At 58.8% G+C, this 11,643-nt stretch overlaps 1 protein-coding gene across 1 annotated transcript in view; it reads left to right on the top strand.

Annotated features, from left to right (window-relative positions):
- The first annotated feature begins 514 nt into the window (after positions 1-514).
- The window catches only part of RYR3 (ryanodine receptor 3), a 70,495-nt gene continuing 59,366 nt past the window's right edge, over positions 515-11,643 (top strand). Inside the window, 7 exon segments of the mRNA XM_039914006.1 lie at positions 515-660; positions 8,459-8,578; positions 9,279-9,386; positions 9,995-10,069; positions 10,182-10,260; positions 11,131-11,243; positions 11,544-11,643. Coding sequence (XP_039769940.1) covers positions 610-660; positions 8,459-8,578; positions 9,279-9,386; positions 9,995-10,069; positions 10,182-10,260; positions 11,131-11,243; positions 11,544-11,643 — 646 coding nt within the window. The 5' untranslated portion in view covers positions 515-609.

Below are 11,643 nucleotides of genomic sequence, written 5' to 3'. Positions count from 1 at the left end.
TTTCTAGTTCTAATTCCGCTCCAGCTCGGGTTCCGGTCTCGGGTCTGATTCCCGCTGCGGCCTCGGGTCTGGCTCCAGATCTGGTTCCGGCTCCGGCTCGGGCTTCGGTTCTGGCCCCGACTCCAGATCAGACTCTGGCTGCGGCTGGGGTTTGGGCTGGGGTGTGGGCTGGGGTTTGGGCTTGGGTTTAGGCTTGGGTTTTGGACCAGGCTCCGGTCTGGTCCGGGCTGGGACTCCGGTTCCAGCTCAGGTTCTGTTTGGAGCTCGCCTGAGGCTCCCGCTCCGGTTCCAGATCCGGTTTTAGGTCCGGTTCTGGCTGGGGCTCCGGGGTCGGGCCGGGCCGGGCCGGGCGCCGGGCGGACTCTGCAGTGCGGTGCGCTGTCCAGGCTCTCCAGAAGACCCGGCGAGGACAGCGCGGAGAAACGCGTTTTGCGGGGCGGGGGCAGGGGCGGGGAGGGAGCCGGAGCCGGAGCCGGAGCCGGGAGGCGCGCACAGAGCACAACGCACAGCGCACCGCACCGAGGAACGCTGCCGGACCGGACCGGACCGGGCCGAGCCGAGGCCAGCAGTCTCCTCGGCCCTGCCGCCCCCCTCTCACGCCCCCGAGCCATGGCCGAGGGAGCCGAAGGAGCCGAAGACGAGATTCAGTTTCTGCGGACGGTACGTGCCGGTCGGGCCGGGTTGGGGCCGGGGTGGGGGGGTGAGGCGAGCGCACCCATCCGCCTCGCGCCTCGGGGGCGTCGACTAAGGAGCCGTCTCGGGAGGAGGGGGGCCCGGGAGGCGGGGAGCCTCCCCTGCCCCCCCATTTCTAAACATCTTGACCTCTAGAGCTGGGGGTCCGCTGGTCTCGACCCTGCCCTCCTCATACGCAGAGCCCCCAACTCGTCCGCCCCCCTCCCTGTACAGGGACCCCTGCCGCCCCCAGCCACCCTCTCGTCTACAGATGAGACCTTCGGCTGCCCCCTAAACCCCGACCAGAGATCCCAACCGCCCCCAACCCCGAGCAAAGACCTCAATGGCCCCCCTAACCCTGAGGGAAGACCGCAACAACTCCCCCAACCCCGAGAAGGGACCCCAACCGACCCTCCCAACCCCGAGCAGAGACCCCAGTAACAACCCCCCAACCCCCACTCCAGCTCCGAGCAGAGACTCCAGTCTCCTCTAATAACTGGACCTGAATCCTACAAGCTGCCCAGACGAGGGAGACTTTAGAATAGGAGTCCACTTCCCCACTGCTCCACCCCTACCCACCATATTCTCGCCCCTCCTAAGAACAAGTGGGCTTGTCATGGCAGTGGGCAGACAGGTCCCGGGTTCCCCTCTCCCCGATAACTCCTCCCCTACGGTGAGACCTGCTGGGATTGTGCCTGTTTATTGTCGTGTTGTACTCTTCCAAGCGCTTAGTACAGTACTCTCCCCACGGTAAGTACTCAATAAACACGATCGACTGGCTACCTGACAACTGCTAAGACCCCCCGCTCCTGGGAGAAGGAGTTTGATCCCTGAAGAAATCTGGGAAATTTCAGATGGTCAATCCCTGGCGGGAGGGGTCTGTCCAGCTCATTTATAGGACGCCTGGCACAGGCAGGGCACGTGCCGCTGGTAGCTAGGACTGGGACTGATCGATTGACTGGGAGAGGGCCACGGTGATGATGATGGCAGTGTCGGCGGCGACGGTGAGAACGACGATGACGATGTGATGGTAGCGGTGGTGGTGAAGGTGAGAATGACGGTGCGATGATGTTGAGGACAAAGATGGTGGTGCTATGGCAGTGGTGATGGTGCGGACGAGGATGATGGTGCAATGAATGGATGATGGTGCACACACGTACACACTCGCTTGCACCAACGCCCACCCATTATATCTCCGCCTCCCCGCCATGTTCCCCGCAACTGACCTGGTTCTGCCATAGGGTCAGCCTTTCAGGTGGGCTGAGGGGGAAGTTTCCTCTCCTGTCTTCTTCCCATTGCCCCGCCCCTGGCTGGGGAACAGCTGGTCCTTGGATGATTTAACCCCCCAGCCTGGGGCTCAGGTCTTGTGTCCGTCCAGCAGTGAAACTAAACCTATCTCCCCCCAGGTCAGGTTGCCCCTTTCCAGGATGCTGGGGGGCTGTAGGCCAGGGTCCTGGGGGCACCGCCCTTCTCTGAGTCCCCTTCCCCCACCCCGGGCTAGTCTCTCCTTCAAAGGTGCAGGGCTGAGGCGAGGATGGAAGGGAGCGGACTTCCCAAGAACAGGCGGTGAGAGGGCTCGGCGCCCTCGGGCCTGAGAAGAAGCCTGCTTGGCACAACTGTCCTGCCTGGAGAATGGGCAGGAAATCAGATCTCAAATCTAAGAGGCCAGGTCCTCCCACTAGGGCCGCCAGCTGACCCAGGGGAAAAAGAAGGGTGGGGGAGGGAGCTAAGGGGCTGTGAGACCTCAGACCACAGGGGCTCAGCCTCTCTGGGCTTCATGTTAGCTTCCGGTAGAGGAAAAGACTCCATTGGTGACCCCCGGGAGTGCTGCGACTAATCCAGTCAGTGTCCTGTGGCCCCGGGGCCCCTTTTCAGCGCAGGCCCTCGTCGTTCCCTGGGCGGGTTATGCCCTGCGGGAACCAGCCGGAACTTGCCGATTCTCGCTGTCCCCGAACCCGCCGTTGGCAGAGAGAGGCATCTGCAGTCATTCCTCAGGGCCACAGATGCGTCCTTCAGCTGCCTGCCAGGGGAGAAAGGAAGACGGCAGCCAGAGATCTGAACGGTCCCTGTGGGGACAGGGTGGGGAAGGGGGCTTCCAGGGAGGTAGCCAGTGGGGTGGGGCTGGGAGGGGCGGGTGGCTGGAGCAGGCCCACCGGATCTGAGGGATATTTCCAGCCTCTGGTCTGGTTGGGGATACAGAGTGAGTGAGGCCGTGGTCCAGCCCCGAGAGCTGTGTGGGAAGCAATAGCTGGGGCTCAAAGCTGGGAACTAGGGCTCCATCCCTTCGATCGATCAATCAATCAATCGACAGTAGTTATTGAGTGTTTACTATGTGTAGGGCACTGTACTTAGTGGTTGGGAGAATACAGTACAATATAATAGACACATCCCCTGTCCACAATGAGTTTACAGTCCAGAGGGGGAGACAGACATTAATATTCCTCGGGACACTGGCAGAAAAACAGAGTGGGCTAGGGGTTGGAGCCCAGGCCTGAGAGTCAGAAGGACCTGGGTTCTAATCCTGGCTCTGCCTCTTGTCTGCTTTGGGACCCTGGGCAAGTCACTTAACTTCTCTGTGCCTAAATTCCCTCTTCTGTAAAATGGGCATTAAGACTGTTAGTCCCAAGTGGGACATGGACTGTGTCCAAGCTTGGACACCCCAGTGCTTAGTACAGTGCCTGGTACATAGTAAGCACTTAACAGATACCATTAAAAAAACTGTCTCCATCGCTCACTCAGCTGGAAACCAGGACTATCATTCTCATGCCTGAGAGGTTGCGGATTTAGGTCCCGTGAGGGCCCCACACTTCCCTCAGTGGTGGCGTTTGTTAAGTACTTAATGTGTGCCAAGCGCTGTATTAATTGCTGGGCTAGTTAGAAGATAATCAGGTTGGACACAGTCCCTGTCCACGGGGGGCTCACAGACTAAGTAGGAGGGAGTAGGATTTAATGAGGCTCAGAAGTTAAATGACTGGTATGCTGTGAGACCTTGGGAAGAGGCAGAGGAGCGATTAGAACCCCGGTCCTCTGACTTCCAGGCCCGTGCTCTTTCCACTAGGCCGCACTGCTTCTCTTTGTGCGCCGAACTTCCACCCGAACCTTCTTGGGGTCTCCTTGCTGGACATCCTCGCCCGCCCTCCCTCCGCTCAACCCCAGCAGCCTCCGGAGGGAGGAAGGGGTGTAGGGAAGACAGACGCCATCAATCAATCGGAGGCATTTATCGGGGGCTTTCTGTGTGCTACGTGCTTGGGAGAGAACCATACGACAGAGCTGACGCGGTGTCAGAGGTTCTGCGGGAGCCGGGCTCCCGGCCCGCTGGATCCGGAGAGCCCGGGCGCCATGGCAACGAGATCCGGCCGGGCTCCCCGGGAGGTCCTCGCTGCCACCGGCGGGAGGGGAGAGCTCGGAGGCACAGCTGGCGGAGGAACACCGAGCCCATCCGAGCCGCAAGACAGCCGGGAGCAGGCCCGGCTGGGTGCTATTACTCCAATCACGCTGGCTGCCCCTGCCCACTTCCGAGAAACCAGGCTGGCAGCCAGAAAAATCAGGCTGCAAGGATGTAAAAATACGGGAGGACGGGGGAAACGGGGGCCTATCTTGTGCAGAGTACTGAACTGGGCACTTACTGAGTGCAGAATACTGTACTGGGCTCCTACCGTGGGCAAAGTGCTGTACTGGGCGTCTGCTGTGTGCAAAGTGCTGTAATAATAATAATGGTATTTAAGTGCTTACTATGTGCCAGGCACTGTATTAAGCGCTGAACTAGGTGCCTGCTGTGTGCCAAGTGGTGTATTTTAGGCACAAAGTCCTGTACTGAGCGCCTGAGTGCAAAGTGCTGTACTGGATATCAGCTGTGTGAGGAGCATTTTACTGGGCGTCTGCTGCGTCCACAGCGCTGTACTGAATGCCTGAAAAACAGAAGAAGTGACAGACAAGATTCCTGTCCTTGATCGATTCAGTCCCTGCCAGGCGACTGTACGTCGACCGGCAGACAATCGTTAACGGGATTAAGGTAGTGAGAAGCCCAAGGGGATTCATGAAACGAGAACGGATCCGGAAACATTTACACACGTGAGTGCTGAGGGGCTGATAAGGATGACCTGCCCCGGAGGAGGGGGTAGAACGAGGGAAGGCCTGCTATAGGAGGTGGGCTTTCAGGAGACTTTGAAGATAGGGAAACCTGTGATCTGGCAGATTTGAGGTTGGAGGCCCCTTGGGGAGAGTTCCAGGAGGGGCGGCATGCCTTGGGATTGGGCTGGGAATCATTGCTGGCCTCCTCCTCTCCTCACCATCCTTCCCTTCCTACACCTTTCATTCACTCAATCGTATTTATTGAGCGCTTATTGTGTGCAAAGCGTTTGGGAGAGTACACTATGACAACAGATGCATTCCTGCCCACGACGAGCTCACAGTCTAGAGAGGGAGACAGACAACAGGATTGAAAAGCAGCATGGCACAGTGGATAGAGCACGGACCTTGGAGTCAGAGGGTCATGGGTTCTAATCCCGGGTTTGCCACTTGTCTGCTGTGTGGTCTTGGGTAAATCACTTCACTTCTCTGTGCCTGTTACCTCACCTGTAAAATGGGGATTGAGACTGTGAGCCCCACGTGGGACGGGGACTGTGTCCAATCGGATTTGCTTGTCCCCACCCCGGCGTTTAGAACAGTGCCTGGCACAGAGTAAGCTCTTAACAAAGACCATTTTTATTATTGATAAATACATCTCCCGCTTCTCCCTGTTTTTTCTCTTCTCCCCCAGGGTCCCCCCCATCTAGCTCCTCCACCATCTCCTCCTCCCCGTTTCCCGCTCCCTAGCCCGCAGCCCAGGTTCTTCACCAACTTCTTCCCCCATCCGGGCAGCCCCTTTGGGCCTCCCCAGGGGGGCGGGGGAGGCCAGGCCTTCGGGACCACGTGCAGCCTCCCTCCCCCGCCCAGCTGGCCCCTGTTCTCATCAGAACCTGGGCAAAATCTGCCGCCCCTTTCCTCCCGTGCCACGGGGTGGCTCAGGCCCTGGCCCACGAGAGCACGTAGGAGCCCTCGGTCGCCTAGGCCCCCCTCCCCGCCCCCCGAACGTATTTTCCGTGCAGCGAGGGGCCGTGGGCCACCCCCCGTCGGAGGTCAGCGGAGAAGGTCGGTCCCCTGCCCCTCGGAGGGGAAGAGCGGGCTGAGCAGGAGGGGCGGGAGCGGGGGGTCCCAGGGGGTGTGCCTCGGTTCGGTGACACGGGGGACCCTGCTTTTTAGGTCCCCGGCGTGGGAGGAGGGGGCGAGTTTCTCGGTACATTGAGTCACAGGTGAGAAGAGAAGGCGCGGTGCTGGTCCTCTAGCCCCCCGCCCCAGGGGGGTGTTCATTACCACGTAGGGGGCCGGGGGAGGGAGGGAGCAGGCCGAGGCGGGGCTGGAGGTTTGAGGGGGGAGGAAGGGAGGGAGGCCCTGGCCCCGGATCCTCGGGGTCCGAGCCGGCCTGCGGCAAGGTGGGGTGCTCACTACAGCCCTCCCGCTGGCGGACAGGCGCTGTGACCGGGAACCAGGACTGCCCCTGGTCCCCAGACCTGACGCCGGCGATCGTGAGTGACAGGGTCACGGGGATAGGTGTGTCTGTGGCCACCGGCGAGCGGCGGGACCTACGGACCGTTTCGGCCGTTTATTTTCCCTCTAAAATTTCCGCCCCTCCCTTTCCCCCTCGGGCTGTGCAGGGCGGTAGAAACGGGGCCCGGAGGTTGGGGTTGGCTCAGGCTGGGGCGGTGGATCTCCACCCGTGGGCTCCCGGCCGGGTAGCTGCACCTGCTCTTATGCCCCCAGGGCAGCTAGGGTGGGGCCGGGCCCCCAACTGGTTATTAGTCTCTTTGGCACCTCTCTCCCTGCCAACAACTCCGCTCTCATACCCCTCCTTTTACCTCTTCATCCCTTCCCCCTCCCTGCGAAAAATAGTACCTGTTACTGTGGTATTTGTTGAGCTCTTACTATGTGTCAAGAACTGCTCTAAGTCCTGGGGGTTGATAAGAGTTAATCACGCTGGACACTGCCCCGTCCCACATGGGGTTAACAGTCCGAGGAGGGAGGATGGGTATCGGATCTCCATTTGACAATGAAGAAACTGAGGCACAGCGAAATTAAGTGACTTTAGACTGTAAGCTCATTGTGAGCAGGGAACATGTCTACCAACTCTGTTGTATTGTACACTCCCAAGCGCTTTGAACAGTACACTGCACATAAGTGCTCAGTGAATACCACTGAATAACTGGGCAGGGAATATAAACCCTGTTGTATCGTACTCCCCCGAGCACGTAGTATAATGTTTTGCACACAGTAAGTTCTCAATAAATACCACTGATGATGGCTTGCCCAAGGTCAAAGCAGGCCATTGTCAGAGTCAGGGTTTGAATCCAGGTCCTCTGACAGGCCTGGGCTCCTTCCACTAGGCCACGATCCTCCTGTACGCACATGCACACGTGTGTGTATTAGTGTGTGGGTGTGTGTGTTTGAGGGTATAGGTGTACAAGCCCACGAGCCTGGTAAGGAGAACTCTTGAAGTGCCTCCCTGGTTAGGGCAATTCCTGGCGTCTCAAGTTCATGCAGAGGTTGGTGACCTGAACCATCATAACTGGCTAGCTGGGCCCTCATCTCTTGGAGATTGATCTGTGAGGTGACCAGCTTTGCCCCCCAAGTTAGAGCCTCACCTGCCCTGCACAGTTCGTGTAGAGACCTTAATAACAATAATAATAATAAAACTATTATTATAATTATTATGGGGTGGGTACTAAGCATTTACTATATGCTAAGTGCAGATCTAAGTGTTGGGCTAGATAAGATAATCAGGTTGGACACATTCCTCCCACACAGGACTCACGGACTAAAAGGGACTTAACCTCTCTGTGTCTCAGTGACCTATCTGTAAAATGGGGATTAAGCCTTTGAGCCCTATGTGGAACATGGACTATGTCCAACTCAATGATCTTGTATCTATCCCAGTGTTTAATACGGTGCCCGACACATAGTAAGTGCTTAACAAATATGACATAGTAAGCGCTTGACAGATACCATAAAAAAAAAAGCAGGGTAGAGCCATTTGCCTGCCTTTAACCCTCTAGGCTGTAAGCAGAGAATGTGTCTAAGGAGTCTTGTTATATTGTAGTCTCCCAAGTACTTAGTATAGTGCTCTGCACACAGTAAATACTCAGTAAATATGATTAATTTATTAAGGGGAGGAAGAACAGGCATTGAACCTTCATTTTACAAATGAGGGAACTGAGGCATTAGAGAAGATCAATGACTTGCCCAAGATCACAGAGCAGACAAGTGGTCTTCTGGCTTCCACATCCGTGCTCTTTCCAGTAGGCTATGCTACTGTAACGGCCTCCTAGATATCCATCCTGAGGAATCTCTCACCACCCAGGTTCCCCTGGCCTTTCCTCTTTCCGCCCCCTCACCCCAAGGACGCCCGGATTCAGCAGTTCTCCCCAGACGCTGGCTCGATGACCCAGATGGACAAGGGCATTCCGCGTGAGGCAGGCTTGGGGAAGCATGGATCGGTGCACTGGCTGGTTGTTGCTGGGTGTGTTTGCCACCGAGGCCAGATCAGAAACGCCAGGGAAAGCGTGACTAGGAGGAGTCCTAGTTTTGGATGATTTTGGAAGGTGGTCCCAGAGGGCCCCACCCCTCCAGAGGGTGGCTCTGTAGGAGTCGATGGGAAAGGGTGGGAGTCTTGCGGTGGGCTCATGGCTCTGGCATGAGGCCGCTGGAGTGCCCCCATCCCCCGCCCACCCCTCTCACGGTGCTCCATCTGCAGGAGGACGAGGTGGTGCTGCAGTGTGTCGCCAACATCCACAAGGAGCAGAGGAAGTTCTGTCTGGCAGCTGAAGGACTGGGCAACCGATTGTGCTTCCTGGAACCAACTTCTGAAGCCAAAGTAAGACCCTGCCACCCACCTACCCCCTCTGGGAGCCCCACGGGGTCTGGACCCTTGGAGTCAGCACCAGAGCATACTCTCAAAGCCACCGGTCACTGGGACATGGGAGATTTGGCTTCCACAAGCTCCTAAGAGACCTTCCAGAAGGGCTTGTCTAGGCTAGGTGTTGACCAACTGTGCCCTACAGTGATGATAATAATCGTGGCATTTGTTAAGCACTTACTATGTGCCAAGCACTGTGTTAATCACCGGTGTAGATACAAGATAATCAGGTCCCACATGGGGCTCGCAGTTTAAGAAGGATGGAGAACAGGAATTGAATCCCCCTTTTGCTGATGAGGGGACTGACGCACGGAAGAGTGAAGTGACTTGAATAAGGTCACACAGCAGACAAGTGGTGGATCGTAGATTAGAACCCAGGTCCTCTGACTTCCAGGCCTGGGCTTTTTTCACTAGGCCACATGGCTGGCCCCTCTCACTCACTGTTGGAACTTACAGTCTCCGTGCAAGACTGGTGGGGAAGTCCCCTGAGGGCAGAGCCAAGTACTCCTCCTTCTCCTTCCCTCCCTCAGTACCCGGCACTGTGTGTGTGGGGGTGCGTGCACACGTATGTGCATACGCATGTGTGTATGTGGGTCCGGGGAAGGTGGAGAGTCTTGACCCTCAGGTCTCGCTCCTCCCGGTGCTGCCCCGGCGGCAGTATGTGCCCCCAGATCTCTGCATCTGCCACTTCGTGCTGCAGCAGTCCTTGTCTGTGCGGGCACTGCAGGAAATGCTGGCCAACAGTGGCGAGGACCCAGGAGACGGGGTGAGTGTCTGAGAGGTGGCCTCGGAGAAACGGAGGAAGCTGCCAGCCATGGCCGGGGTCCATCGTCTCCTTCCCTTCTGACCGGTTGCCCTCTCCACCCCTCCCCTGAAAAAAGGATGTGGGGTGGGAAGAACTTGGTGTTCAGGCTCGAGGCTGCGTCCAGCTCGGGCCTGAGGGGACCCCATCCATCCTCAGGCCACACCGCCAATCTCCATCTCCCCTGAGGGCCCGTGGTGTCCGCTGTGTGCACTAGGGAGTGGGAGCGGGGGAGCGGGGCAGAGAGCAGGGAGGCCAGAGGCCGAGGTGCCGCGGGGCTTGGGAGGGCTTGTACGCTCACCCTTCTGGGGCGAGTCTGGGCCCACCCGTGAGCCGGTCTGGCGATGTCACCTCCTCTTCTCTCTCCCACGTCCAACGCTGCTGAGAAGTTCCAAACACAGGTAAGGGGCTCCGGGCTCAGGCCCTCTGGCCGAGCGCGGGGCGCTCCTATCTCGGGCTAGGTCTGGAGCCTACAGCTTGGGGGTCGTTGTCCTCTGCTCGAGGCTGCAGCCGGTGGCTCCCGGGGCCAGTCGGACCCAGCTGGACCTCTTCCTCCTTGCTGCTTCCCGCAGGCCACGCAAGGGGGCAGCCGCCGGACGCTGCTGTATGGCCATGCGCTCCTGCTGCGCCACGCTTTCAGCGGGATGGTGGGTGCCCTGCCCGGTCTGGGCTGGGGGCGGGGTGAGACACAACAGGTGGGCGGGGAGAGCCCCTGGGAGGCCCATCGCCGACTGCCCACTGCCCCCGCCACCGTTGCAGTATCTGACCTGCTTGACGATGTCGCGGTCCCAGACAGACAAGCTGGCCTTTGATGTGGGACTGCGGGAACACGCCGTGGGTGAGCTGCCCTCCCCCGCTTCGGAAATGGGGGGATGGGGTGAATACTGAGGACTGCAGGATGTATCGGATGAACCAGGGGGACAGGGTGAATGGGGGCTGGGTCCCTCTGTACCCCTCCACCCCTCAGGGGACCTCTTCCCTGGAATCGGGTCTTGAGGGCAGGGAGCGGGATGGAGGCAAAGGGCCAGGAGAGGGGCCCCATTGTTAGTGTGGCGTAGCGCAAGCAACGCAGGAATGGTAGCCAATGCGAGCACAGTCCCGGCTGCCCCTCACCCGCTGTGTGAGCTTGGGCAAGTCACCTCACTCTCTGGGCCTCCGTCTCTTCCCCTTCAAAGTGGAAATAAGATCCCCGCTTTCCCTCCCTCTTAGAAAGGGAGCCCCCACTGGCTCAGGGACTATCCCCGATCTGCTTATGTTGGATCGAGCCTTGCATTTGGTCCAGAGTAAGCTCTCAGTAAAGACTATGGTGGGGGGCTGGGCCAGGCTGCTGACCCCCTGCAGAACTCCAGGTGCCATGGAGCAAAGGAACTCCTCAATCTCTCCTGCCGCAGTTTTGCCTACTCGGTTCTCAGGGGTCACAGGAAATGACAGTCAGCTTCCTCCCTAGCCTGGAAGGTAACAAAGCAGCCGCCTGGCCTCCCACCACCTGAGACACACACAAACACACACAGAGTCTCTCCTCGGCCTTCCCTTCTCTGGACTGAGCTCCCCAATTCCCTGTAACCTTCTTCCCTGCCCGCCTTGATGGCTGAGCCATGACTCTCTGGGGATCTGTGTTCCAACCTCCTCCCTGGGGCAGAGTGGGGTGTGTGGGGGCACTGGAGAGAGGCCTGGGTTGCTGACCTTTAACCCTGCGGACTCTGGCCAGGTGAAGCCTGCTGGTGGACCATCCACCCCACCTCCAAACAGCGCTCGGAAGGCGAGAAGGTCCGGATCGGCGATGACCTCATCCTCGTCAGCGTCTCCTCTGAGAGATATCTGGTGAGGGGGAGCGAACGCGGACAATCCCCAGGGTCAGGGGGTCCGTGCCCCCCCAACAGCCATCACCACCATGTGGATGGGGGCAACGGTGTGGCCCCTGGGAAACTGCCTCAGTGGCTCTGCTCGGGCCCAAAGGACAGGCTGACCCACGCCGGCTGAGCTGCGAGGACCCGCCCACTCTGCCCTCTGAAACAAAGCCCCCCATTCCGCGGAGTGGAGATGCGGGTCTTGCTCCCGTCGGTTCGGTGTTGCATCCTATGAAGACCTGGCCAGCGGTGCCGTGGTTCTCCTCTGCTGCAGCACCTGTCCGTGTCCAACGGCGCCATTGGCGTGGACGCGGCCTTTCTGCAGACCCTGTGGAACGTACACCCCACCTGCTCAGCAGGCGGCATCGTGGAAG

This window comes from Ornithorhynchus anatinus, chromosome 13, assembly GCF_004115215.2.
Source record: "Ornithorhynchus anatinus isolate Pmale09 chromosome 13, mOrnAna1.pri.v4, whole genome shotgun sequence".
Lineage (NCBI taxonomy): Eukaryota > Metazoa > Chordata > Mammalia > Monotremata > Ornithorhynchidae > Ornithorhynchus > Ornithorhynchus anatinus.
This window is presented reverse-complemented; position numbering and strand designations above follow the sequence as displayed.